The sequence below is a fragment of the Musa acuminata genome, chromosome BXJ3-9, assembly GCF_036884655.1.
Source record: "Musa acuminata AAA Group cultivar baxijiao chromosome BXJ3-9, Cavendish_Baxijiao_AAA, whole genome shotgun sequence".
In the NCBI taxonomy this organism is placed as follows: Eukaryota; Viridiplantae; Streptophyta; class Magnoliopsida; order Zingiberales; family Musaceae; genus Musa; species Musa acuminata.
Window position 1 is genome coordinate 13,556,551 of NC_088357.1, and position 27,838 is coordinate 13,584,388.

The 27,838-nt window shown below is 38.6% G+C and overlaps 1 protein-coding gene across 1 annotated transcript; it reads right to left on the reverse strand.

Annotated features, from left to right (window-relative positions):
• LOC135649433 (AP-1 complex subunit gamma-2-like) lies at positions 1-27,228 on the reverse strand. The gene is made up of 19 exons (XM_065167766.1): positions 27,034-27,228; positions 25,830-26,132; positions 25,573-25,714; positions 22,935-23,108; positions 21,246-21,425; positions 13,115-13,269; positions 12,075-12,165; positions 11,258-11,421; positions 10,497-10,551; positions 7,537-7,659; positions 7,356-7,451; positions 6,372-6,499; positions 3,987-4,091; positions 3,629-3,906; positions 2,192-2,293; positions 2,011-2,097; positions 1,760-1,935; positions 957-1,061; positions 1-412 (listed from the first exon to the last, which is right to left on the reverse strand). Exons 1-19 carry the CDS (start codon positions 27,063-27,065, stop codon positions 317-319), a joined length of 2,592 nt encoding a protein of 863 aa, XP_065023838.1. The 5' UTR covers positions 27,066-27,228; the 3' UTR covers positions 1-316.
• Positions 27,229-27,838: the final 610 nt, after the last annotated feature.

A 27,838-nucleotide genomic window follows, 5' to 3' on the forward strand; every position in this document is an offset into this window, starting at 1 on the left:
TCAAGAACAGCATACGACGGTAAGTAGATAACTCTGACAAATATTTGTACAACCCCTATCTCAGGTTTCATTACAACCGCCTCCCTACCAGGGAGAGCGAACAAGTTCGGCACACATCTAATCCAAATGCATGGTGTAAAAGGGCCCAAGGGTACTGGAACTTGACACTGTTATTTAATTGCCAATGAACTATACAATACATTTGAATCAATGATCAAAATTTCCCTCTATTGTTTAAGAACATATAAAGAGATCGAGTAGGTAATGTTTCCCTTTGAAGCGAAGGTAAATTCTTGTGGCAAAGTAGTTTGAATACTCATAACCCAGGAGGGAAATTGTCGATTTGTCCTTGTTCTGATTTCTCTTGGTTGTTGACTTTGTATACCATCCTTACTCGCATCGCCAGGGCTTTCTGAGATGACAGAAGAAAACAAATTAACAATGACATATCCAGTTTTACATCAGAAAAGATCCCACCAAAATGTTGCTAAGAAAGTGATTCAGAACATCATTTGATCCTACCAATACATTGTTGACTGTTACTCTGACTTACCAAGTAGCAAAGTTTCAAACAAGAATTGCACAATGTTGATTATGATGCATTATGACATCAGAAGTTCAGAAAGCTAAATGAATCCAACAAATAATATACTTGGGTTCCTTTTTAGTTTCAGATCAACTTAAGTATATGCATGAATTATTTGAGTTCATAGGTTATAACAATTTATCTACATGTCACTTTGATTTATTCTTTTAGCTTTCAGGTTATCTATCACCTCATGTATCCTTAAATTTGAACATGAATATATCATGGCTCTCATGTTGACTTTGCAGCTTGCTTAATCTAGAATTACACCTTACATGAGTGATGTCATCGGAAAATTTAACTCTCATGAAGTATGGAACTAACAATGATCCACAATAAGAAAGCTTTACAACATCTGGATCTCATATACCTGTCCATGCTGGCTATTAGTAACAGTTAAAGTTTGTGTGATTGTCCCATTGCCACTGGCCGGAAGTTGATTGCTGCTGGCTGGGTCTAAATGTAACTGGACAAACTGCATAGTACATAAATGTCAGCTATCATGAATCTACAGTAAAAAATTGACAGTTCAGAAACTGCTAGCCCATCCATGTCCAATGAATATTATGAAAACCTACTAAAGGCAATTATAGATGAAAAGCACAAACATAACCAAAATTAAAACATTCATGAAATACAACTATAGCATAATATATGCAGTACTACATTATGTTCCTACATAGATCCAACGAAACTTAAACAAGCTTACCAAATTTTCACCTAATATGTGATTTCATATCTCAAATATTATTATACAGTGATCATTGTTATCCTTATATACAGAATGGTGAAAAGTTACATATTTCCATGTACATATCAGCAATGAACCTACCTGAAGAGTATAAGGATATATCATGACTAAGTGAGAGCAACACTATCCAAGCAAGTGGTATACCTTTAACAACATTTTTTTGTTAGCTCAAGAATTTCCAAATGACAACTGGTGAAAATCTTAGGTGAGAAAAAAAACAGATCTTAAGCGGGACAAGTGTTTTGTATAGAGAATTAACATGTCTAAGAATGTTTACTGTTTCAGACACCACCACAATGACACATCTGATAAATTATTGTTTGCAAGGAATGCATTTTTAAAATGAAAAGAAGGAAAAACCTAAAAGAAAGTAAACATGATAATGCTCCAAAAAGACACATCCAGTTAATATGTTGAAGTACCTTCGGGACAGCTGCTTGAAAAACAAAATCTGTATAAGCATCAGATGACAAATTCACAAATGTAGCATGGATTTTGTTAACATGTGGTTTTTCAGGCTGCTTTGTGAAGCTGAACATGATCTTCAAGGTGCTGCTCTCGAAAGCAGTGATAGATGGATAAACTGGAGTTTGAGACCCTGTTCAAGCACAAATGTAACCTCACCATAATTTTTACTGCTCTATCCACAACACTAATAATCAAGCAAATTTACCTGGAAGAGATCCATTTGATGGTAAACCATCCAACAAATCCATTACTTGGATGGTGGTAGGAACAGGCTTGGTTGTTGGTGCAAATCCTAAAATATAATATTATTTTAGAGCCTAAAAATATAAAGCTGAGGACAAATACCTCATATGATTCAGTATTTGAGAACTTAAGTCAACTGTTACCTTGGTTGGAGGAGACAACTTTAGGTGCTGTATCATTCTGAACAGGTGTTCCAATAGATAATAGATCCATAAGAATATCTGTACCCTCCGATGGAGCAATGCCTTGATATACAAGAAAAGCATCCAATCAATATTCCTCCAAATTAATCAAAATAATCAAAGTTGAAAGACACAAAAGGTACTTTTAATATGTAACTGGCATAAATGCATGCTAACAAACACATCACATATTTGTCAGAATATTTAAATATATCCTGATATATGGATTTTTTGATTGATTATCGATAAAAAAGATGAATAATTACATGTATCCACAATCTAACTTACTGTCAGAATGGTGTGTGCCAACCGGCATTCACCGGTCCGATCATACTCTGTTAACAAACTATACAACTGAGTATCACTTTGTATTCCACCATTGTATTATTTTTCATTGAAAAATGATGGTACAGTTCAATTCTCCAGTTGGCATCTTGTACCATACTAATTCAACAAGTTGCCAAAACTAATACTATGGATCAGTATTTAGCACCTTGCTTGCCTCATATAAAAAGTGTGTGATTACTTCAAGCTATGCCATATATAACATAATTGACATATACAGCATTGCAAACCTTTAACTAATAGTATTGCATTATTTAATCCATATCATATCGTACTTATCTGATATCTGTAACATCTTGTCTTCGTATTTATATCTATATCCATGCTTCAGTGTTCAACTGACTTGTCACAAAGAAATTATGTTAGCGAAGCAAAGACCATAGCTATTCACACTTTGCACCCAGATATATGTAACATAGAAAGAAGAGATTCTTGTTAGTCTCATGTCTGTTTAAGCCACAGGGTCTACATACTGAAGTGCTGGCAAATGGGAACTTTTGCCAACCACAGCCTCGATACTGAGGGGTCCAAAGGTCCCCACACCTGCCTTTGCAGCAAAAGCAAACGTTGCCACTTGATTCAATAATTTACAAGAAATATGAGTGATTCACAACTGTTACAAACTGCATAACACACTGTTTAGCACTGATCCCATGAGTCGCTGGTGGTTTTGGCCTTTGGCATTTAGCTATTATTGATGAATGTTGACTTTGGAATGCTTTTTTCAACATATGAAAGGTAGAAAATATACTAATTATATAGCATATACTTAGTATGGTAACTTCTCAAATTTGGTTGTTTGAAACTCTGAATTATTCTGTCGCTTGCAAAGGTGAACTTTACTGCTACTTAGAATTAAAAATATTGGACTGACATCTTCATCAACACATAACAAAAGACGATCAAATTAATTGATGCAAAGAACAACTCAAACTAATACATGCAATCGTAAATCAGATTATTTTATGCAAACACAAATAGGAACTCAACCTAAACATGTAAAAAATGTATATAGAAGTACGAATATTATATATGAAAGAAAAATATTAAAACCTGAGGATGGTGAGTTTGTCAAGCCAATGCCCAACAAATCATGCAGAAAATCATTAGAGGTTGAAGAAGGAACTGATGTATCATCAGCACTGAGATCAAGTAAATCAACCAAGGGAGCAGCAGGTGGTTTCGCGACACCATTTGGAAATTTAAGTGTAGTTGCAGTTGAAGATGGTTGGCTAGATTTATCAGCTACAATGTTTGCTTGTGAAGAGCTAGTTCTCTTCCCAATATAAGCCGACTCATCCAGAACAGGCATTCGTTCAACCAAAGAAGATCTGCATATGCATCAATTATTCTGAAAATTAAAGTATAAGATTTTATGTGAAATCGTACTTGTACTAAACTAATTGCTTACTTTATGTTTTGATGTCTCTGGATTATAGAGTTGAATTCAATTGCTCTTTGTTGCAATTCAAGTGCCACACTTCCTTTATGCACTGTAATAATCTCTTTTATCCTCCTGAACAATTGATTGAGAATAAGGTTAAGACCAGAAATCCTATAACATCATAATGTAGATACAACAACAACGAGTTGTTGCAGATAGATTCATTTCAATGATTAGGAGCATATAAAAAATTGTGAGAGGAAAGAGATATCCACTGACAACTAATCTTTTCCTGACTCAATGATACAGACAAAAAATTCCTTGAGTAGTGATACAGGTAAACACTATTGTTAATAGTTGGAGAAAACAAACAGACATGTAAAAAGCCTCACAAGATAAAATAGAACTTTGAGAATATGTAGCAAAGAATAATGGGATAGGAAAATTTAAAGATGTGCACTGACATTCAGAATAGAAGAGAGATTTTTTAGACTCAGAAACGAAACAAGCATAACAATACAAAATTATTTCTTTTAATTGGCATGTTTTTACATAGATATAATTTGTCATATTCAAGCAATTACTTCGTATGCATGATATATGTGACTGCATAAAACTAGACCAAGAACTGGAAGTCCAAAACAGTATGCATGAAACGTTATGACCAAACTTTTAAATTTTCCACCTGAGACTGTCTGACACATACAGCAGATGGACTTTCTTAGGTGTCTTGACAGGTGCAGAGAATTCCTCAAATATTCTGCTTAGTTTGGACTAAGAAAATGAGCTTAAAAAATAATACAGAATTCCTTAAAGATTCTGTTAGTTTGGACTTGAAAAATGAACTCCCAAACAAGGTATGCAATTTCATACCGTACCGGAGTTTCGACGTTTGTTCGGTACGGTACGAAACTGTATACCGAGCGATATACCGTTCGGTATATATATATATATATATATATATATATATATATATATATATATATATATATATATATATATATATATATATATATATATATATATTACAAAAGGCGACATCGCATTTTCCTTCTCCCATGCAGGGCGACGTCGCCGAGGTGACGCGACGTTGCCTCTTATATATATATATATATATATATATATATATATATATATATATATATATATATATATATATATATATATATATATATATCGTTCTGTTCGGTAACGGGCGATCCGTGTACCGGTAAACTGATGGACCGGTACGTACCAGGCGGTATTATTCGAAATTGCTCCCAAAATCACCAAAACTATTTCACTATTAGATCTCACGGCAGCAGTTTCAAACTTGGGTTTTTGCATATGTGTCATATTGATCTACAGTATCATCACATTGAGGATTCCGACCCACCGACTATAGAATAACGACAAACAGATATATGTTCTTATACAATCATTTGTTATGCATAATTGCTTAGATGACTCTTCACTTTCTGTTGCACGTTTCAATTCATATATATCGTTTTTACAGTCTTAAACCACGTAAATTATGTGAACTTCACCTTATTAAGTAGGAAAACCCATAAAATATGAGATTTTTAGGGTTTCAGATGGCCAAAACCCTAAAAAAGCATACCAAAGCCATGTCGACATATCGTGTGTTGGTGCAGTTGGCACATATCAGTCCCATACTGGTCCATCCACGGGCCAGTACGATCTGATATCCAAAATAGCAAACCATTGGTATAAAATATATTTTTTCCAAAAGAAAGTGATGATCCCTAACATCAAATAAAAAGACACTTAATTTACAAAAATGAAAATCAAGGAATAAAACAATTCACAAACATTGAAGTCTACAAAAGAGTTGTTTAATATTTTTTAGTTGACAAAGATATATGGGAATACATTTGACCACCCAGAACAGGCTGGATAATATAAGAAGTCCACCAAGGACTTTCAAGTGTGCTTTTGTAAACCAAACAACCAAAAATTGGGAATTTGTTACCCGAAAACAAATGTTTCTAAATGCATATGTAATTTAGTGGATTATATGCATTTTCACAAATAAGTTACAGGATGAACATGATTTCATTCTGAACAACCAGAAAAAGAAAAAGAGTAGGGGAAAAAAAAATCCATAACCTGATGAACTGATTGATGCAATGTTAAACTCATAAGAGAGTTATAATACGTATATACTTAACACAAAGCTACAGATATGTAAATAGGATCCACAGAATTCAAATGATTAGTTTGGAAATTTCTAGAAATAAGAAGGTTGTAAAGACCATCTAAATAAATAAAAAAAAGATGCAGGTGACCAATTCTGTAATGAAGCTGTTAAATCTACCAGATACCACAACATATATTCTGACTTGTAATGCACATAAAAGAACTCAAGCTTGTGAATGTGGCAAATGAAAATATACCAAATGAAGAACATACTCTGAGGTTGGTGGAAATCGCGATGAAAGCTTCAGGAGAGCAATCAAGGACATTGATCGGGTTGCAATATCTGATGAATAACGTGTTAAACAGGCCTCCAAAACATCCACAGCATCAGATTCTGTCACCTGCAATAATATATCAAGCAGTTGGTGCCTACACAAGGATTAGAAAGAAGGCAATATAGTAATGAAACTAAAAAGTAAATTCATTTTCTTGGGTGTTTGATCAACAAGGCAAGGGTGGATATTACCAAACAGAAGAATCTGCAGAGTCTATAGAAGATTAAAGATACCAAGGAACATGATGACAGTAAAAGAATAGTATATATATGTCAGGAGGAACCGTAGGCCCATTCACTATGCTGCATTCTAAATTGGCAATACCTATTCGCATAAGTCTGTGGCTAGAATATGCGCAAAGTGCTAACAAGCATCTAAACTTCAAATCAATTGCATCCTTGATTTTGAATGTAGAAACTACGAACCAAAATTTATCACACTTCATTATGTTGGCTATCCATGAAAAGGCTGACACAAAGAAATGCTAGTCATATTTGGGCAAATATTAGAACCTAAATGCAAATACACAGTTCTACTTATCAGACAACATTAGACCATTTCCCAACAAGAAACCTGATAGACTACTAGCTTAAAATTTGTGTAATGACTCTTTAAGTTAGAAAGTCAAATAATGATGGGACAGCTAGAACATTGAGAAAAGCAGCACATAAAAAATCCTCAATTACCTAACAGATGAAATGAAAACAAAAATATACAAGCACAAGCGAAAGACAAAATTGTGGAAGTTCAGAAATGCATCTCTAAGTTTGCTTGGCTCGAATAGGAGTGTCAATAACACCAACCATGTCTTAGAATAATGGAAGATAATAAATCAACAACTTGATAAATTACAAGCTAAGTAACAGGAGAAACATCATGGTTGTTAGTAAACAAAAAGGGAAAGGAAAAATTGTGCACTTACGGTCATTGGTTCCTCAACTTCCAACACCCCAACATTATTAACCAGCATCTCGCCATATTCTCCTATGCACCATACTGTTACTCGTACTAAACTTACCTGAAAACAAATTCATGACAACTATAAAAAATAAAAGACAAACCCAAATGTTATAAAGCCTCAACATCGACATAGTAGTCTTTACCTGTTCAGATGATGTTTGGAATGCCTTGCACAGTGACCTCACAGAATATCCTTGAAGATCAGGTGCATTACTTATTGCAACTATAAGAGCATGCCACGCATCATCTTTCACAAAATTCCCTCCCTAAGCATCACAACATTGACAACATTAAAGAAGATGCATTGTGATTAAGAAAAATAAAAAGGTTAAAGAAATAAATTCTTAGGTGGTAGAGAAAGAAATTAAACATCTATTAGACAAAAAAAGGCCTATAGTAGCGGTTGGCAAATAACTATAACAATTGAAATTATCCAACAAAATGCAAGAAGGAAATCCATCAGATTATGTTTAAACTTTATAAAGTTAAGCATTGTCAAAGAAATTATATATATATATATATATATATATATATATATATATATATATATATATATATATATGCCAAATGCATGAAATTGAAATGCAGCCACTTGTCAGAGTCTTGTCTCTGATGTGATCAACTCCAATCCATAGTAAACAAGAACTGATTCCAAAAGGGTAGTCTATTTTGGTGGGTAGGTATTGCTTCCAAGCAAAATTACAGGTATAAGGAAGTAAATTATGCTATAAAAATACAAGCATAGTTAAGACGGGTACTAATTTCAGTACCAAGAAGGCTAGATCGTTGTCGTATAAGACATAATGTACCAGAAATTGCATGCATGACCTGACAGCAGCACACGTCAATTCCCCTCCTAAATATTGGCAAGGGACCAGTAACCCCACCCCAACAATATTGGACCTGAATGATAGATCTCTTCCCTGCCCATGCTAACACAACACTAACCCATGATTGGCATTTTACCATTAGACCTTAAACCTTGCTTGACATTGAAAACTCATGAGCTTTTCAAACATACAGCTATTACCTGACTATTTTTCTTTTCCTATAGGCAAGATGTGAAGTATAGGACACCAATATCACCTTAAGAAGCATAGTGATTTAGGGCTTTAATCATGCTTGCAGAGCAAGCACAAGCATCTTAGTTTGTACCTCATGCGATTACAGAGTGATGCTATTGAAACATGTAAATAGTAGCTCTCCTTACAAAGCCTCTTAGGGCTAGCGAGCAAGGGACATCCTGTTGCCAGAGTTCAATAACAGTGATTCCATACCCCAGTGATTTCAATAGGTGCTCGCCTAAGAGTTCGGGTGAGGCGAGGCGAGGCCTGAGCGCCTCGCTTCAAAGAGGCGCTGCCTGGGCGCTCGCCCAAGTCTAGGCGTCAGGCACTTCAGGCGAGTGCCCGGGTTAAACCAAGCGACCGAACCAGTGTTTTACATCTGGTTCGTTCTCCGGTGCTTTAGTTGGTTTAATCGAACCAACTAAATCACCGATATTAGCCTCCCAGCATCCCTCTCGCGACTTCCCCATCCCTAACCCATCAACTTAGGTTATAAGTTTGGCATAAAAACATTAGCAAGGCCTTATCATGGGAACCAAGAAGCATACTTAATCGAATAAATAGAATTTACCAAGCAACACTGAAACTCTTATTGTCAACAGCAAGCAAGCCAAGCTTAAATTAGATGGAGCGGTAGTTCACAAGGCAAACCAAACTTGCAAAGTTACACTTACTGATACAGCATGTTCAGACTATGGATAGGATTAATATCACCACAATAGTGCAAGATCAAAGCATTAAATTTATAAATTTGATAGTAGCATCGTGCACTAGTTTACCCTTTTTCTACAAAGAAACAAGTCAAATGCAATCAGTTATGATGGACAAGGTGGTTTTCAGAATAAGGTTCTTGATTAAGAGCACCTGAATTTAGATAATATGCGAATCATGAGACATGTTTAGGTCAATACAGCAGACAGATCAGAGACATGTTACACATTTCTGAACTTTCACATATCCTAAGAAATTTTGTATAGAATTTGGAAGTAAAACAAATGGTAATCTATGTTCTCGTCACTGAGGGACCATGGAAAGATAGATACATGCAGAATTCCCCCACAGTACAAAGATAGTCTTTACATTTCAGACCCATGACACCAAGGTTAAAAACGAAACCTTCACAGTGCATCATAACCAAATCTATGATTAAGTTAACCGGTTGATGAAAAATATATTAATATATATAAACCAACAATTTTCACCACATCATGACATTGGGTAATGATATATCACGTTGCAAGTTGGAAGAAGAAAAAGAGAGAAAAGATGATAAAGATTTACCTAAAAACAGTTTAATCAACATGTACAATTTAGATATGGTGCAAGGGTGATACCTCAATGAGTCCTCAATTGACAGTCAAGGGGTTCTACTGATGATAATCAAAGAGTAAATTAACAGTTTGTGGTCAAGCATTATAGGCCAAGTGGCTATTGGCTCACCACCGAGTTATTGGGCCAGTGAGCATATTGGCTTGAGTCACAGCAGCTGGTAACAGAGTGGACCAACTAACATGAGTTTTTCAAGAGCTACTACGGATGATGCAAGAGGCACATGTTAAACACGGAAACATTTATTGGATCATAGGTCTCATTTGCTGCTTATTAAGCAACGACTCCAGGCTCCTTGACAAGCATGTTGATCATTTGAGTTGGGAAGATTCTGAGATCTCGATTGGTCCCAAACTGAAAGTAAGGGGGAGATTATGATGTTCTGAAGAGAAGATGTAACAGCTGGTAACTAGGGTTTAAGCATGCTGCCCCATATGATTATGAACTCATTCCGCCAATTTATTGGACAAATGGGCCTATCAGATGGGATCATGACAGCAAGTGCAATGTATAATCACAAAGAAAAGCAAAAGACATCTTGCAATTCTGGAATAATGATGCTGGAATCTCAGCGTGCGATGAACTGTGTAACATTAAGAATGACGATTTAATAGAAACAATCCGGCAAAAATCAATCAACGAATAATAGTCAAACTTTTGCACCTTTATATAAAACAAAACAATTCAATGAACTACTATTCATCACATACCAGAGATAAAACCTTGAACATCTGATCAATATACCATTTCTTTTCTTGAGAAAACCTACAGAGGTAAGAAACATTAGTTGTCATTAGGACTTAAGACATGATATACTCCATAAGCTATTAATGTATTTGATGCCTGGTCACCAAAGATGCAAGACTTCTGAAAGCAATTTTGCCATAATAATATCCTACAAACCTAATCATAACTTGGTTAAAAAGATCTGCAAACATTATAACTTCAAATTGAACAGTTCATTTATGACACAGGCACACTAAGAAATATGCATTAGTCAAAGTAAGACATGGAAAAAGCATGCTTATGGATGAAAATACTGTAGAATTGGAGACAACATTAAAAAGATCTTATTTTGGAGAACAAGTGACCAAATTAAATTGATAAAAAACAGCAAAATGAAGACAACTTTGTAACCAGTGAAAAAAAAACTACTGAATTTCTAATGAATACAAAAGAAACTCAAAGGGCATAACTAGGCCAACAAATTCTATGGCTGAAATATTTCAAGATGGACCAACATCAACAGCTCCAAAATGATATGTGGTGCAATCACTATAGCTGAAGTATTTCATCATGCTCAACTAATACTCTTCTCAAGTCTCACCTGAAGCTCAAAGTGAAAACTTGAAACCAAGTCAAAGTTTGCCCATAATAAAAAAGAATTCACAATTGCATTTGAACTGATGCATGTAAATTTAGATGTTATTTTCATTTGTATGGTCAAAATCGAAGTCAATAATTCACTTACTTTTCAACAATCAAGCAAATTTTAGCAGTCAGATCTCCCTTGAAATCTTGATCACTCACTTCCAGATAGTCGATAAGTTCTTTTGTCAACGGCTTAGCGTTTGTGTCATTGACTAACAGAAAAACAAGTTCAAGAGCTCTCTTTCTAATTGAGGCATCAGAATCCTGAAAGTTGATGCAACAAGAGATAAATAAAGATGGGTAAGCATTATCAAAGAGCATTAGTTCCATCTACAGTGAACAGAAAAGACCAAATGTAATATGCAAGTTGCTTTCAAGACATAAATAAAGATGGAAGATAATGATGACTGCAAACTTAAGCGCCTGATTAGCAACAAAACCTATAGAGAACAAAATGGAAGCATGATAAGAAAACATAGTTAATACACTCAACCGAAAGCCATATCATACATATAAATCACAAATGACCAAATTGTTTAAGAGCTTTTTTTACTTCAGGAAGAAATACAGCACTAAATCAATAATCCAAATAGGCAGTCAATATAACTAATCTCCTTGTGAGAACATGGAACTGAAGAAACAAATTATAAAATGTCTTGTTCACAGTGGGGGGAATTACTCCTTTGAATGTACTAGAAGTGAGTTGTGAAATTTTGATGATGAAAATAACAAACTAGAAGCACACAAATAACGTTTACTATTGTTGCTGGATAAGGATTAACAAAACACAGAAAACATTCAAATTGTTTTATGATGCAGTCCTTACAGGGAAGCATCAACCCTAAACACCACCTCAACAATCTAATTTGGAAAAGGTACATTTCACTTCATAAAACATATATTTAACATAACAGTACCTTGACACATTCAAGAATTGTTGTTCTGTGCCTCTGCACTGCCTGAGAATCTACTGCAACAGCTTTCATAAGCATGTTCAGGGCAACATATCTGAACCAAAAACAAAAGAAAAAGATATCAACACAACAGTCTATAGTGGAGTTCAAAAACTATATTAGCAAAGGAGACAAAAGGAAAGACAAAATCTTGGTCTTCCTTATAGCCACATGCCCCGTACAGATCACCAGTTGGCATGGCACCCCGATTCTAGTGCCTAATATCAAACCCAATAGCATGGCCAAGTTGGACAGACAGTCATGCTCCAGAATGCAAGGTAGATGCTTTTGGAACTCCAAAATATGATAGAGTTGGCAACTCCTATTCTTTCCAAACTTGCCACAATATATCTCTAAGAACTCTATCATAAGCTTTTTATTAGTCAAAATTTAATCAAGTACTTTCAATAAAAGCTTCAATAATTTGGTCTTCCTAGTATAAAACCAAACTGGTTATCAAAAATGCACATCTCATGTAATGTTCATTTAGTATACAATATTATCGATTTGAGTTGGAAATTAATGACACCTGAGTAAAGGATCACCTTCCCTAATTACAAAGTTTAAACTATCACCACACTCATAAACTGCACCTTCCCTGTTGCTAGAAGTTGGGTAACTCACAGCAATGTATATTAGCCGCAAGCCAAACTAAAAATCTTTAAAACCTCTCAAATCATGCCTTAATCCACATGTACCTCTGGTGAGTAGGATTCACCCTTTTGAACGAGGGTACAAGCAAATTTAAGGAACCACGTAAACCAATACAATACATCTAATTTTAAGCACAAGCCATGTTTATCTCAATCCAAGGCTTCAAGATTAGCATGTGAATGAATGGAGGAAAGATGTATTTCATTCTTTTCAAGAACACCTGGTTAGTGTACATGAAAACTTTAATGAATAAATAATTAAAGCTAAGAAACTGTCACATCTAATATTACTCAAATTTGATAGAATATTACTAAAAGATAATATAATGATATACTGAAATAAAAATTGACCTGATGTTGTTGTCACGATTCGACAAAAATCTACCCAGGATATTGATTGCAAGCACACGCAGACCACTAGTAGCTTCTATACCCATTATAGTTTCAACACATTCATATAGAATAGCATTGCCAGCGTTTTTGTTTGATTCGGTTTTTGAAGCAACCTATAAAACAAAAATGCAGCACATATAAGAACTTCAAGACTTAATACACATCAAATATAACAGGTAATAATCAGCTATGATTTTGATAATTCATAATTCTTCATAGAACAAGTAACCACTTCCAGTCATGGATCATGGATTAATCAAAAGAACATAACTCGACCACTTTAGACAACTACAATCAATGAGCATGAGAAATTGAAGGATGGTTGATGAATATTGTTCAACATCAGAAATGACTTAGCTTATTCACAATTTCACATCACCATTCCAAACTAAAAAATCTTTGTTTTCTTTTTTTTGTGCAAGCCTTCCATTTTATTACCAAGATACCATGACCTTCGATCATCTAGATTACAAGAAAAACTCCGGAAATTGATACTAAATAACATGCCATATGTGAAAAGCAATTTAAATTCTACAAAAGAAAGGAAAAGCAGAAAGAACAACATTTGGAGAGCGACAATCATTTAGGACTCCATGAGGAAACAATCTAGACAAGGAACAAGATTTCATCGAGGAAAGGAGATCACATCCATCGTGCATTAATTTCTACACAATATTGCATGCTTACAAGTGTTTTCAAAAGGTGCTCGAAGCCTTGCCTAGGCACTCGGGCGAGGCGAGACTTGGGCGCCTCGTAACAGGTCTAGGTGAGGCGTTTAAAGGATGCGCCACTCGGTTGTGTGCCTGAGCCAAAGCGCTAGGCGACTCGGGCGTGCACCCAAACCAAACAAGTTCAATATTGGGCACTCAATTGGCTCAACCAAACGAACTCACAACTTCCCTCTCTCTCTCTCTCTCTCTCTCTCTCTCTCTCTCTCTCTCTCCCCAACAAAAAAAAATCGTAGCCCCATGCACCCGACCTAGTGAAAGGAAGCCAACGAAACCCTAGCTATCATTCGCTGCTTCGTCTGCCGTACTGTCACGAACTTAGCTGGTTTTGCCTAAGTCGTGTGGCACCCTTGCGTGTCCGTCCGCAAAGGTCAGCCTCCCCGAAGCCTCCCATTATCCCTTAGGACCACCAAAAGAGAGAACGGGTTAGAGAGAACGCCTCAATCGGGATCCACAAGCAAACATCTCCGAAAAACATTTCATAGACAATGCAAATTACAAACAGACTTTACAAGCTCTGAACAGTGGCACAACAAAGGGTAAAATGGTCCATTACAGACCGAAAATCTCTCGCATGTGTCTACATGACACAACTTTTATTTACAAGCCTAAAGAGGCCACCATTCCAACTAAAATGGGACTATTAAGCCTCGGCCGTCCCTTTACATGCTGTATAAGGCATGAATATGCCAAAAGACACGGACATACATAAGCATTACATCAAACACCTTGTTTAGAAGTTTGTCCGTGACATTCTCCCCCACTTATTCCTTCGACGTCCTCGTTGAAGCCTTTGTCGACACTGCAACTCCTCGCCTTTGCTGAGTCTTCAATCTTCTGCTCCAGCTACAATGCGCCTTTTGGCTCCTTGCTGCTCTCCGCTGCTGTTTTTGAGTAGTCGAACGTTTGATCCGCCATGTTGCTTCAACTCACCAATGACTCTGACTCTGGTGTGGGGTTGGCTGAGTTGTGTTGATCCTTGTTGATTCCTACGGATCCCCCAAATGAAGGAAAAGACCATCCTTACTGCGCCAGTCTCTCAAATTCCTCATGTTGCTTGAACTGGGTGGATGCTTGTTGGAGCTTTAACGAGTATCGTCTCGCAAACTTCTGAAGTTTTGGGTCCTTCCTCCACAAAATTTGCTCATTGACTTTTCTTTCACTTAGTTGTCACATCCAAGTAGGTTCGCATCACTTCCGCTTTCGATTGGCATTTCGTTGGGAAATGAAGCGGACAATCTACTCTCAGTAACACTGATCACCATTGGTGAGGATTAGACAACTATTGTCTTCCATTATCTTCGAAGGGTCTTTGAACTTGTGCAGAGCTCCTCTGCTGGATAGATAAGAGAATTGGGGTACTCGGTTTCACCCATTCTCTTGAGAGTTGAGAAGGCAAAGGTTACTTGACTTCGCCCGCCTCCTCGAGGTTGTACTCCATGCATCGAGCTGGTTACTGGTCTTCGCCTGCTCTTTGCTCACACTTCTGAAGCACTTGAAGTGTTTGCACTCCTTGCGTTGAGTTAGCTACTGTGATTCACCTTCTCAATGCCATCGAATTTCTGGAATGCGAGAAGTTTTCACCCCGACTTGGAGTAATTCTCTTATAGGTTTGGTCGCCTCTGGGATTGTACCGTCTTCTCCATCAACCCTGCCGCCTACTCCACTGAGTAGCAAAGGTACAGCACCGCGTACTGCCTGCTTCGTTCCTTGGTTATGCACTCTTGCATGACCCGAAGTCCTTCACTTTCGGCTATCTTTATGAGAAGCACATTGACACCGGTCTTACGAAGTTCTTCGGCCTCTGCCCTTCAGCCTTGTCTCGGTACTTGGAGATTGCCTCTACATTCTCCACCTCCTCGGCCCCTTTCACGACCAAGCGCTCTCCCTCCATGAGAGCAAGGGATCAATGACTTTCACGGAAGTCCCGCCTCTGCGGTACCATGGCACTGCCATGCCCATGGCCCTACTATCCGTCGCCTCGCATCTGCATCCCTTTTCTTCACGATCAGTAGATATGTCTCCGTGGCACTCCTCTGAGTCCACCTCCATTCTAACTGATGCTTGATTTTGGGTAGCTAAGTCCCTCTGGACTCGTCGTCGCTTCCTCGCCCCTTTCGACCCCCTGCTTCAACACCTCTGTGTTCTCCAAGCAGTCCGTTTGGTCGATGGAAAGACAGACTGCAACTCCCATGCATGGCCTCTGCTATCACGTTGTAGGGTTTGCACCGATTCTGTTCTCCTTAGCTTCCTTGGTAGCAACGTTCGTTTACTCGGCCTTGTCCTCTGACTTGCCGTGCTCCCTTAAGCGAATATGAGCTCTGGAGCAGTCCAACTCTCCAGCTGCTTTGATCATACCTCTGCATGATCCAGTCCCTCCCATGGAACTCACTGGTACTTGCATTCGAACTTTTCCCTTGGTGGAACCCAGTCCCCATATGCTGATGACCAAAGTTTTCATCCGATGCAAAATTCGATGCACGCACGGAAGACCCGCCTCTGCGGTACCATGGCCTTCACTCCTTGAATCCATAGCCCTTCTTGCCGTCGTGTTGTTCACCGAAGTGGAGCTTCCAGTAGCTCCCGATCATACCTCCATATGATCTAGTCCCTCCCGGGACTAAGTCATGTGTATCGCATTGCCACGAACTGTTCCACCACGATCCGCTGCACCATGTCGCCTCCTGGTGACATCTTCATTGCATTCTGATCCTTGTGGAATAAACTCGAATTGTGAACCCTCCATGTGTGGCCTCTGCCAATACATTGCAAGGTCTCCTCCACTTTCGATTTTGTTCGCTCCTTTGGCAATCGACCTTCATCCACCCACTCTTGGGTCATACTTAGATGAAGCACCGCTCTAGGACAGTCCGTCGCCTAGTAGCTCCCGAAGTCCACCGACTTCACTGTAATTTGTGCACCATTGTTTGGATCCTGGGCCTCTGCCCCTACCAGCACAATCTCCGCTGCACACCGCTTTCTTCATAGCAACTCGAATGGCAACACTGTGGCATATTCTTCAAGAGTACCCGCCTCTGCGTCCTCTTGCCCCGTGCTAAGGCCTTCTGTACCCAACTTCGCCTTCGCAAATTGAGTTGCCTTAGTTCCTCCATCAAATGCTTCTCCGAGATAAGGTGCATGTGCCCCGAAGCTCCCTTCGTCTTTGGCACCATGCAAGATGAGTCCGCTCCGTCAGAATGAAGGACCCATGGAACAACATGATCCTACTCTTGCCTCTGCAAGAGTTCATGTCCTTGACCTCTGTCTAAGGAAAGCACTGTGCCTCTGCTCCACGTTCCAACTTCTATGCTGGCTCCCTTCATACAGCTTGAGTACTTCGCCAAGTTACACCCAAGTTGCTCCGCTCCTCGTTTTTGCATTGAGTCGATGGTGGCCCTCGCGCCCACCATTCCACGGGTCAGCCCTCTCTTGAGTCCGATCTCCATATCGACTCCAAGTGTGCCTTCATTTAAGTTGCTTTGGGTCGCTCCCCCACTTGATCTCGCAATGCATCCACCAATGCATTCTCTCAAGCGAGATCATGCGACGACTCCTCGCCGCTTGCTCAGTCCATCGAGCTTCGTGGAGTTGTTGTTTGTTGAGGTACTCCTCCTCAACATGTGCGGTCCGTCGCACATGATTCTCCCTCTGGAGAGCCGGGACTTATCCCTCCTGGATAACTGTCCCATTGGAGCAACATCTCTCTTCGTTTCGGAGACCACCATCCCCTTGGACTACTCCGATCTGCTGAACAAACTATGCATTGTTCTGCCTCATGCAAACACACTTGCTAGATTGCGACTCCACGTCAATACAGCCCCCGCTGCACCACTCAAGGCCTAGCAACATGCTGAACTCGTTGCACACTTCAGCCTCCTACGGACGTATCCTTCACATGCCGAAAAGAAAGTTTCAATACTCCATGGCGCCGAGTTTCGATCGCCTTGGGATGGCCGTGAACATTCCATCGTCCGCATACAAGCCCATGCATGAGTACCAAATTCTTCGAGTTAGCAATTCCCCTCACCTCTGTGAGCTTTGCATAACTCTTTTGGTCGTTGAGCAACTCATTCCACCTTGCATGGTCTCATCCTTTACCAAGCGCCTCGCATGGCTTGGGCACCATCAAGTATAGTTGTCAACGTTGAGTCGTAGCTCAAACTCAACCATCCCAACCTTTGTACACTCCACATTCTTCCAAGCTTGCCTGTTCTCGTGGTGCCTCTTGCGCGAAGGGTTGGCCATTCCTCTGAATGCCAATCTCGGATGCCCGCTCCTCTGAGCGACTCCTTTTCCCTACATCTCCATGTCCGTTTTCCCCCAAACGGTTGCGCGAGTGCTGACTGCCCTCAACGCAGCCCCGCTAGGTCCCCCATGTTTGCATGCTAAGTGTTTCTATGAATGCTTGTCCCACTCTGATACCATCTGTCACGAACTTAGCTGGTTTTGCCTAAGTCGTGCGGCACCCTTGCGTGTCCGTCCGCAAAGGTCAGCCTCCTCGAAGCCTCCCATTGTCCCTTAGGACCACCAGAAGAGAGAACGGGTTAGAGAGAACGCCTCAATCGGGATCCACAAGCAAACATCTCCGAAAAACACTTCATAGACAATGCAAATTACAAACAGACTTTACAAGCTCTGAACAGTGGCACAACAAAGGGTAAAATGGTCCATTACAGACCGAAAATCTCTCGCACGTGTCTACATGACACAACCTTTATTTACAAGCCTAAAGAGGCCACCATCCCAACTAAAATGGGACTATTAAGCCTTCGGCCGCCCCTTTACATGCTGTACAAGGCATGAATATGCCAAAAGACACGGACATACATAAGCATTACATCAAACACCTTGTTTAGAAGTTTGTCCGTGACAGTACGCCACCAAAGCGCCTACCTCTTCCTCCCTACATTGTTGGACCATGCACCTCCTCCATCCTATCCTACTAGACCACAAGCTTCCTTCGACTTACACTGTCGTCTGCAACAATGGTGAATAACTTCCTCTTGTGGCAAAAGCAATCCTTTGGCGATTGATAAGCAGCTTCCTTACACACAACGGCCCTCCGATAATGTCTTCTTCTCATAGTAACTTTCTTTTTCTCCTTGCCATGACACTCTCCCTCTTTCTCTTTCCCCTCCTCCACTATCGTCATTGCCATCCTCGTCGAGCCTCCTCCGACCCCGACAACCCCCCCTCCCTACTACTTGATTCCTCCTTCCTCTTCTTCTCTTTGCTACTTGCCCCTCGCCTTCCCTCTTGTTGTCCCCTCCCTCCTCATTGTTGCCTCCCACCCCTCCCTCCTCTTCCTCCTCCTCCTCCATAGCAGCTCTCCTCACAACCAATAGTCATCGAGCTTCCCCTCTCCCTCCTCCTCCAACCCCTTGTTCTCCTCCTGCCTAATTCCTCCTCCCTCTTCAACTTCTCTTTACTTCTTCCCGCTCTCCTTTCCTCTCGTTGTCCCCTCCCTCTTTCTCCTCCACCGTCGCCCCTCCTCCTCCCTCCTCCCTAATAGCTCCCCACCTAATCAATAGCCACCTCAGACCCTATCAATCTCCTCCTACCTAATTCCTCCTCTCTCCACCTCAGACCCTATCAATCTCCTACCCTATCAGTGATTTCAAAAGGCGCTTGGCGCTCGCCTAGGTGTTCGGGCAAGGCAAGGCGCCGCCTGGGCGCTCGCCCAAGCCCAGACATCAGGCGCTTCAAGCGAGCGCCCGGGTTAAATCAGACGATCGAACCAGCATGTTAGGTTTGATTCGATCGCATTTGCGTTAGTTGGTTCAATCGAACCAACTAAAGCACCGATATCAACATCTCTCCGTTGCCTCTCGTGACTTCCCCAACCCTAGCCCGACTCCTACCACCGACATTTTCTTTCTGTTGTCGTTGCCTCTCTCCGCTACCGCTATCACTGTCGCTACTCTCCGCCGTTGCTGCTCTCCGCTTTGCCTCTCTGTTGCCGCTGTCGCTGCTCGTCGTTGCCGCTGTCGCTACCGCAACCACTATCACTACTCGCTGCTGCCACTATCGCTGCTCACCGCTGCCGCTGCTCTCAATCAGCAGCCTCGATCTCTTCTCTTCTCACACTCGACTCAGTATACTGTTAACACTAATAGTATACTATAAACAGTAACTTTTATTTATTAGACTAATAATATATTATTTCGATTTTAATACTACTAACTTTATTTATTATTTTGAATTTTAAGACTTTTGTTAGTGTGATATTGTGACTTTATACTTAAGGCTTTCTTAATTTAATATCATATTTTTATTTAAATAATTATATTTATTATTTATATAATATATTTTTTATATTTTAGCGACTTGCTTCGCTCGAGCAAGCACCTAGGCGAGCAACTAACGCCTCGGGCATTTTAGAACCTTGGCGCATTTTAGCGCCTAGCGCTTTTTAAATCACTGATATATATATATATATATATATATATATATATATATATATATATATATATATATATATATATATATATATATATAATGTTTTAACATTTGAGAATGCCTCACTGTACTCGCCTCAAGCGTTTTGGCACCTTGGTGCTTTTTAGTGCCTAACGTTTTTCAAAACATTGATGCTTACCACATGCCTACACAAATACCAACATTTTTTCTTGTGCCAAAATGTCAATCTTTGGTTAAATGCATAATTTTAGGTGACTAGATTTGATATGTTAAATTTGTAGAATTTCAAGTCACTTCCTATGCCTTTCAGATTTTGTAAACTACATCAAACTCAGAATTGCTTTAAGTTTTAGTTTCTGATCATAAACAAATAAAATGATGAAACCACGACCGGGGTCCTTGTTTAAAGCTTCAACTGCCCATTCCACTCAATTTTACTTAACCGAATTTGATCTGAAAGGGAAACATGAAAAGGATGACAGGGCAAGCAAAAGATCTTGAATGTTGCAACTTGGAAAACATACGTCTTTTCCATTAGTTCTCCATAACATATTTTGAATATTAAGAAATTACCTAAGAACTATTGCAAATAAGAAGAACAAGAACTAAAGCTCATTTTCAATCTGAAAATTGTTTCCCAAGACTTTTCTCATTATCATACAGAAGTAACTTGTGGAAAACCCATCATATTCATATACAAGAATAAGTACGTGCAAATATGCCACTGTATGTACAGATCTATCTCAGATCACACATAAACTTTGGATATGCACCTAGATATAACATATTTGGATAAGCATATATGTCTGGATTTATATTCCTAGCAGGTTTCATTATACAAGGCCTTGTATGCATACGATTATAATACACATCTCAGGAACCACATAGAAGCAAGGATCTTCAAAATTCAGAACATGTTGAGAATAAAGAGGGAAACTTACCTGAGCAAGGATGTCATTTATATATTCACTGGTATCCGAATCTCCTTGACCTAACATTCGCATCAGCCTAAGCAGTCGAATGTGTAAGAAAGGATCTGTAATCCCAGCAATGTCATACTCAGGTGCATATGGACTGTTTGAGACATCCCTCAATATTCGAACCAATCCCTCTGTGCAGTTCTATAATTAAGATGGAAACTAATTTACAGTATGAACTGTATTTAACTATGAGCCTAACAGTTGCAAGCAAGCTGAATCCAGCAAAAGCATCAACCAAAAGAAGTATATAGCATAATGTAAATTTTGGAAAAAAAACAATAAAATTCAGCTGAAGCAGATAAAAAGAGGTTCCATTACTCAATATTTGCAAAATGAAGACATTTAAGTTTTCACACCATATATAGAAACTCTGAAGGACAAATATTGTTGAAATGTGGTATGCTATCATAAATAAGAAACTTGAGAACAGAAAACCAATTATAAGATAATCTTTTCCCAACTCATATTTTCAGAATCTAGTATTGTTTATCAATTTAGGTTCCAGAAACCTAAGTTGACCATTTACTTTATGCAAATAAACTGTTGGATGTCTTTAAATATTTTTTTTCTTAGTTTTAAACAAAAGTAAAATTAATGGATGACAGAACAGAATGATAAAATGTAGGATATCCATGTCAATAAGGTGGACATTGATGAATAAACCTTATCGCCAACTGTTTATCATAACTTCTTACAACCTGGTACCCCTAAAAATTACTGAAAAACAAGAGGTGAAAGCTGTACTTATTCTTATTTTGAGGGGAGATCATGAAGAAACATAGGCAGGTTAGCTTTTGCCTAGAGCTGTTGGTAAAGGCTACAAGTGTTGAGCTTGAATTAAATTACAAAATCTTACGAGTCATATATTTTATGTACGAATAATGCCTAGAAATCATACACTTAGGCATTTAGTAGATTAGGAGTTTGTGCTTATGATATGATCATTTCTACTTTTAAACTAATTATTCTGAATGTTATAGTCTGTGCTTAATATGCAATCATTTGAACATGGGGATCTGGTTGCTAGGTAGGACATCCAAGTCAAATCCAAGCTTAATAGTAAGATGAAATTTGCATAAAGAGGATCTACGTCGGGCATCCAAAAACCTTAAGATAGCTAGACATCAGAAAATATTACATTTGCAAGTCTCATAGTATCTACATTATGTTTCTTAGATCCAAAAAATTATGTGTTCTTGAGTGCAGAACTTAGATGACAAGTATAAAATTTTGCCCATATTTATTTCTATACAAGCACTAACTATGAATATAAGTGGAAGTTCATGTTAGCAAGCCTATTCATGCTAATGATATGATACATCAATTCATTGTTGACTTGGCAAAAAGCCCATGCCAATGGGCCCTCGCTGAGGTATGTGTTGTGCTGGCATTTCACGGCAATACACTGTGAATCTTAAAACATTGTATCAAACCAATTAAACAAGGAAGAACCTAACTACGTTATCAAGTATATCCTTAATGACTGCTAATAGCTTTACAAATTTCAATATGCTAGATACTTAAAATGATCGACTAAAAGAAAATTGAAAAATGCATTATAAGAACTTGAGCAAAGGATCAGATAGAAACACATCTATATCATTGGCACAGCTAAAATCTACTATTAATGTATGTCCATGACCAGGGTACCTTCCTCAAATAGTTGCTGGCATCCACACTGACTTTACATAGATCTGTACAAAGCTGAACTCCAGCTATTAAAACTCCATGGTGCTTTTCCTTCAACAAAGAAGCTGCAGGACTCAAAAAGTTTTCTGCCAAGTCTGGAACTTTTCTTATAATCCTGATAGAGCATAAGGCAGCCTAGAACCAGAAATCAGATTCACTTCAGCAAGATTGCACGATACTTTTAAAATATAAATAAAATTACACAAAGGCTATTGCATCTATTTAAACTATACATGGAATCTCTAAACACATACAAATGACATCCAACTCTAGGAAAAAACAGTTGAGACTGTTTCTATCTAAATGAACCTTAAGAAACTTACAATAAGAAGAAATGAAGTCTTCCGATTAACAGCAAAATAGTGCAGATAAAGCTAAACCACAAAATAAAATTGATGCAGTATACAAAAACTAGAAAACCTTTCTTTTCTTTTTGAACGTGTATGATGGAGGAAAAGGTTGATTTACCCCCTGTTTTCACAGATCACATACAGTCTCCCAGGATCTCATAGAATTAAAAGAAAAAAAAGTGTGTAACAGATGTTCATATTCAAAGGGTTAGACTTGGAAACATGATAAGGTAGTACCTTTGTGACCTAAGTGATCAGGGCATGAATAATAGAAGAAACACCACCTATACTTGCAGGGATACAGCTGCATACATTAACCCTTCCGAAACCCCATGTTGGCGTGAGTCACATGCACCAACTCACCCTTTTTAGATGTTCATCTTAGCTCTTCAAGATCCATTCAATTTCAATTAAATTTTATTTGACTTTAATCTCCAATCAAAATTTCAGCTTCTTTTCTCTTTGAGATACAAGTGTCATAGCCTACATAGTTGAAATGTCCATCTAAACACAACAAAAGATAATAACAATCAGATCAAATTCTATTTTGGTTTTTGTTCAATTTCAGCATCAACTTATTGTTAGTTTGAGGTACTCCTCGGGATCCACATGCACATTTATTCTCAATCTATGTCCAACTTCAAATTCAAATCTAGATGTCCTGTTAAGTTGACCTGCCAGACAGAACACGCTTGTATTTAGATAGCTTGGAGCTTCATTTTGGACTGTAAAAAGATGATCAGGGATAAAAGGGGACAGGAAAAAGGAATCAGGGATTGCTAAAATTTCAGCAATAATAAGTTTCATGCAGATTGGATCATTAAAATATAAATATTCAGAAAACATTAATATTGTAACCGAAACACAACCTATGGATTGCAGCTCCAATTGATGATATATATATAATACCCACTAATTAGTTGCTGTATGTTTTACAATTACATTTAAGTCATATGATGGAAATAAAGCATAAAAATCAATTCTATTTCAGAGACTGATCAGCAGAAATTATGTAGACAACACAAATAAAAGAATAAAATGCTGGTGGCTTTAAAATACTATAGAACAAAATAAAGACACAAAGATGGACTAGAATAAAGGAAAAAAGAGAAGAGGTACATGATGTTCATCTCATATCCAACATGGCTAACACACAAAGAAGATAATCTAGTGTCATCTTGTAAGAAGAACAAAGGCAATGGGAAAGGGAGATTGGGCATATTCTCAAAGATCTTTTAGATCATAATTAGGAACTACTGATTCAGCTAAATACAACAATAGTCCTCCCTTTGGGATACAAATCTGATAGAGAATAGGATACAAGTGAGAAAAATTGGTTTTAATATGAACAAGATTCCCGAATCAATGCTTTCTTAAGTGCATGGATTTTAAAGTGGAAATCTTAAGTTGACTTAAACAATGATTGCAATTTCATACCATGTTACTGTATCGATGCCTAGAGGCCCAATATGTACCGACCAGTATCAATTTACCAGAAATTGAAAATTAGAAAAGAAGGCAGTGAAGGAGGAGGGAAGGAGGAGATGGAGAGGTGGTGTTGCAAGAAGGAGAGGATGGAAGGAGGTGGCAGAGGAGGAGGAGAGGTGGTGGCACAGAAGGAGGGTGGGAGAGAAGGAGGGAAAGAGGAGAAAAGGCAATGCAAAGGAGGGGGAGAAAAGGAGATGGCGGAGGAGAATGAGGAGGAGAAGGAGAAGAAGAATAATCAAAGCTCAAGAATTTCAATATTAACTACTAGACCTGCAATAACAAACTAGTCAAAGCTCAAGAATTTCAATATTAATTATAATATCGAATATAAGATATAAGAGAAAAGGATATTTAGCACAAAAGTTGATGGTGCTTCAACAGACATGGACTTTTGCAAAATATTTATTGATAGTTTTCTCTTGTTATATCTAACAACGAAATGTAAGCAAGAAGCACAGGACTCAAGGGTCTCTTTAGGACATTCACCTAGAAGTTAGCACGCTTTCCATACATCTTAAAAGGAATTCATATATGCACCAGAGTACATGCAAACAGCCAAACACGAAAGATTTGAGCAGCATCCTTTGCTGTGGTAAAGGTTGTCATACTTGAAAACAAAGAAGAATAAACCAAAAGGCAGATTACACTTCCAAACACTACCTCCAGGAAACTTCAAGGTTATGAAAATTGGTTCTTGCAATGAGATAGTGTCACATCAAGAAGCTCTGAAATGAGGAATTCTTCAAACAACAAAAAAGTACCTTCTTTTTTATGTTTGGATCTCTAGTTAGGAGTAATCTTTCTACTTCTGGTGTTAAATCCCTTGCCATTTCTGCAGAACATATATTTCCTAAAGCGCAAAGTGCTAGACCCACAATATACTGATTTGAGTGATTGAGATCTCTGCATATGTAAAAGATATCCAAAATAAGAATAAGAATCTCTATTTGACCAGAATATTAGTCCAGAAAACAAAGTAATGTTTACAGAATAATAGACAGATGAAGTCGATGCATACTGTTTCAAGGAATTTGTAACCAGCATAAGAACTTCCTGTCTTTCATCAAGAAGAAGCATAAGGCCCAGATAGCCAATTCGTTTCTCAGGAAATCCAGAAGCAGCTATCAGTTTGAGACATTCCATTTGACCAAAATGAGTAGGATAACCAAGCATGTGAATAAACATGAGTTTTGCAATGTTACGATGCCTATAATCTTGATCATTTTCACTGATTGCAGAACGGATTGCTGCACATTCTTTTCTCACGACAGCACGTTCTTCTGCAGCAGTTTTGCAGGCACGGATAGCCCTAATCATATCCCTGAAATTAAAGGTTAGTAAGAAACGTTAAATTTGACCAAATTCAGAGGAAATCTGAAGATTTACTCCTTTGTGACTTTGAAGAAATCCATGGCATAGTCATGTCAAAACACTAAAATGGACCAGTCTATACCCTATGCTTGACATTGCATTGGACTCCGAATTGGGAATTAGTCTTATAGTTGAAGTTTGCAAAATCAAGTAATGCTTAGTAAAGCTGTGTTACATAATATTCATTTGTATTCCAGATATCAATTTGACAATGCGGCGAATTATAAGACTCCAACATACTTACAGGTGATTTTTAATCTAGCACCAAGTAAAGACAATGGAATCAAATGTTTAACGTATATATTCATTTTGTACCACAAACCATTCTATATTTAAGCTTTTTAACTCCACCCGCATGGCAGAACCCAAGACTATGGTAATAATTAGAATGAAAAAATGCATGTTCTTGAATTCTGTAACATAGATGCACAAATTTATGGCATTGCAATCACGCCTCACCTAGTTTTGTACGATTCTCTCCCACAGAATCACCCATTCAAATACAATAATGGCGATCCTGGACCGACAACCCTTTGTGTAATTGAAGGGTGCATATGATCCAATTTAAGGGTCACAATCAAGGACGTCAAAAGTAGAAAAAATCACCAACTTATTACGACGTAGGTCAATACTCCTTTCCACCAAAGATCCGCACCAAAGGCGAATCCGATCAACTGGGAGCCCTACCCGACTCTTCGTGCTAAAAGAACGAAACCGAGCTGATCCAGGCAAAGGGCGTCCCATTGAGGACGAAAAGATTGGGTCGGGACGAAGCAGATACAAGAAGAAGGGCACCGACGCAAGAATTGGGGTTTGATCTACGCATCCGGCGAGAAAGGTATGCAACTTACCTCAACCGCGTCCCCGACGAGAAAGGGTTCATGGCTAAGGCCGCGGCGAGGTCCTCTAGGGCTCGACCTTCAGCTCCGGAACGCGCAAGAGAAGCTAGATCTCCGATAGGTGAAGAAGCGAGGGCAAAGATCGAGATCTGGGCGAGGGAATCTCGATCCGAAGCGGAACGGAGACCGAGAGGAGAAATGGGGGATTGGATCCGAGCCAGCGTGCGATTTTATTATGTCGGGGTTTCTCTCTTTTCCGTGAGAGGGATACCGAAGACGTACGCCGTGGACCGACCGGATTCGGGAGCCGGCCCAGCGGGTCGACAAGATCGAACCGGGACGGTCTGGGATCAACCAATGAGCTATCGGATCAGTGGATGATGATGCGTGTGATGCGAGAGCATGTCGGGTTTTCTTTTTGTGACACATGAAATCAGCCCGATCCATTTAAACCGGATTCGGAGTTTTAAACGCTGAGTCAAATATGTTCGTAGCAAAACCGGTCCACAGCACCGACGAGATCGACCCGATCAGGTGTGGGATTTCTTGATGGGCTATCAGATCGATGATATCAACGATAATTACCTCTCCTCAAATTAATTATTTCACATTTATATCTGTTGTTTAGATATATCCAATCATTTAAATTGAATTTAGACGCTCTATAATTACGTTCATAATATGTTTCAATAAAAAAAGTTTACTATTTTCCATCCCTTCTTATTATTCAAAATCTCTTTACTATGTATAATTCCTTAAAAAATAATAAAATAATATTTTTATTATTCATAACCCATCTAATTTCGTTTTTTTTCTT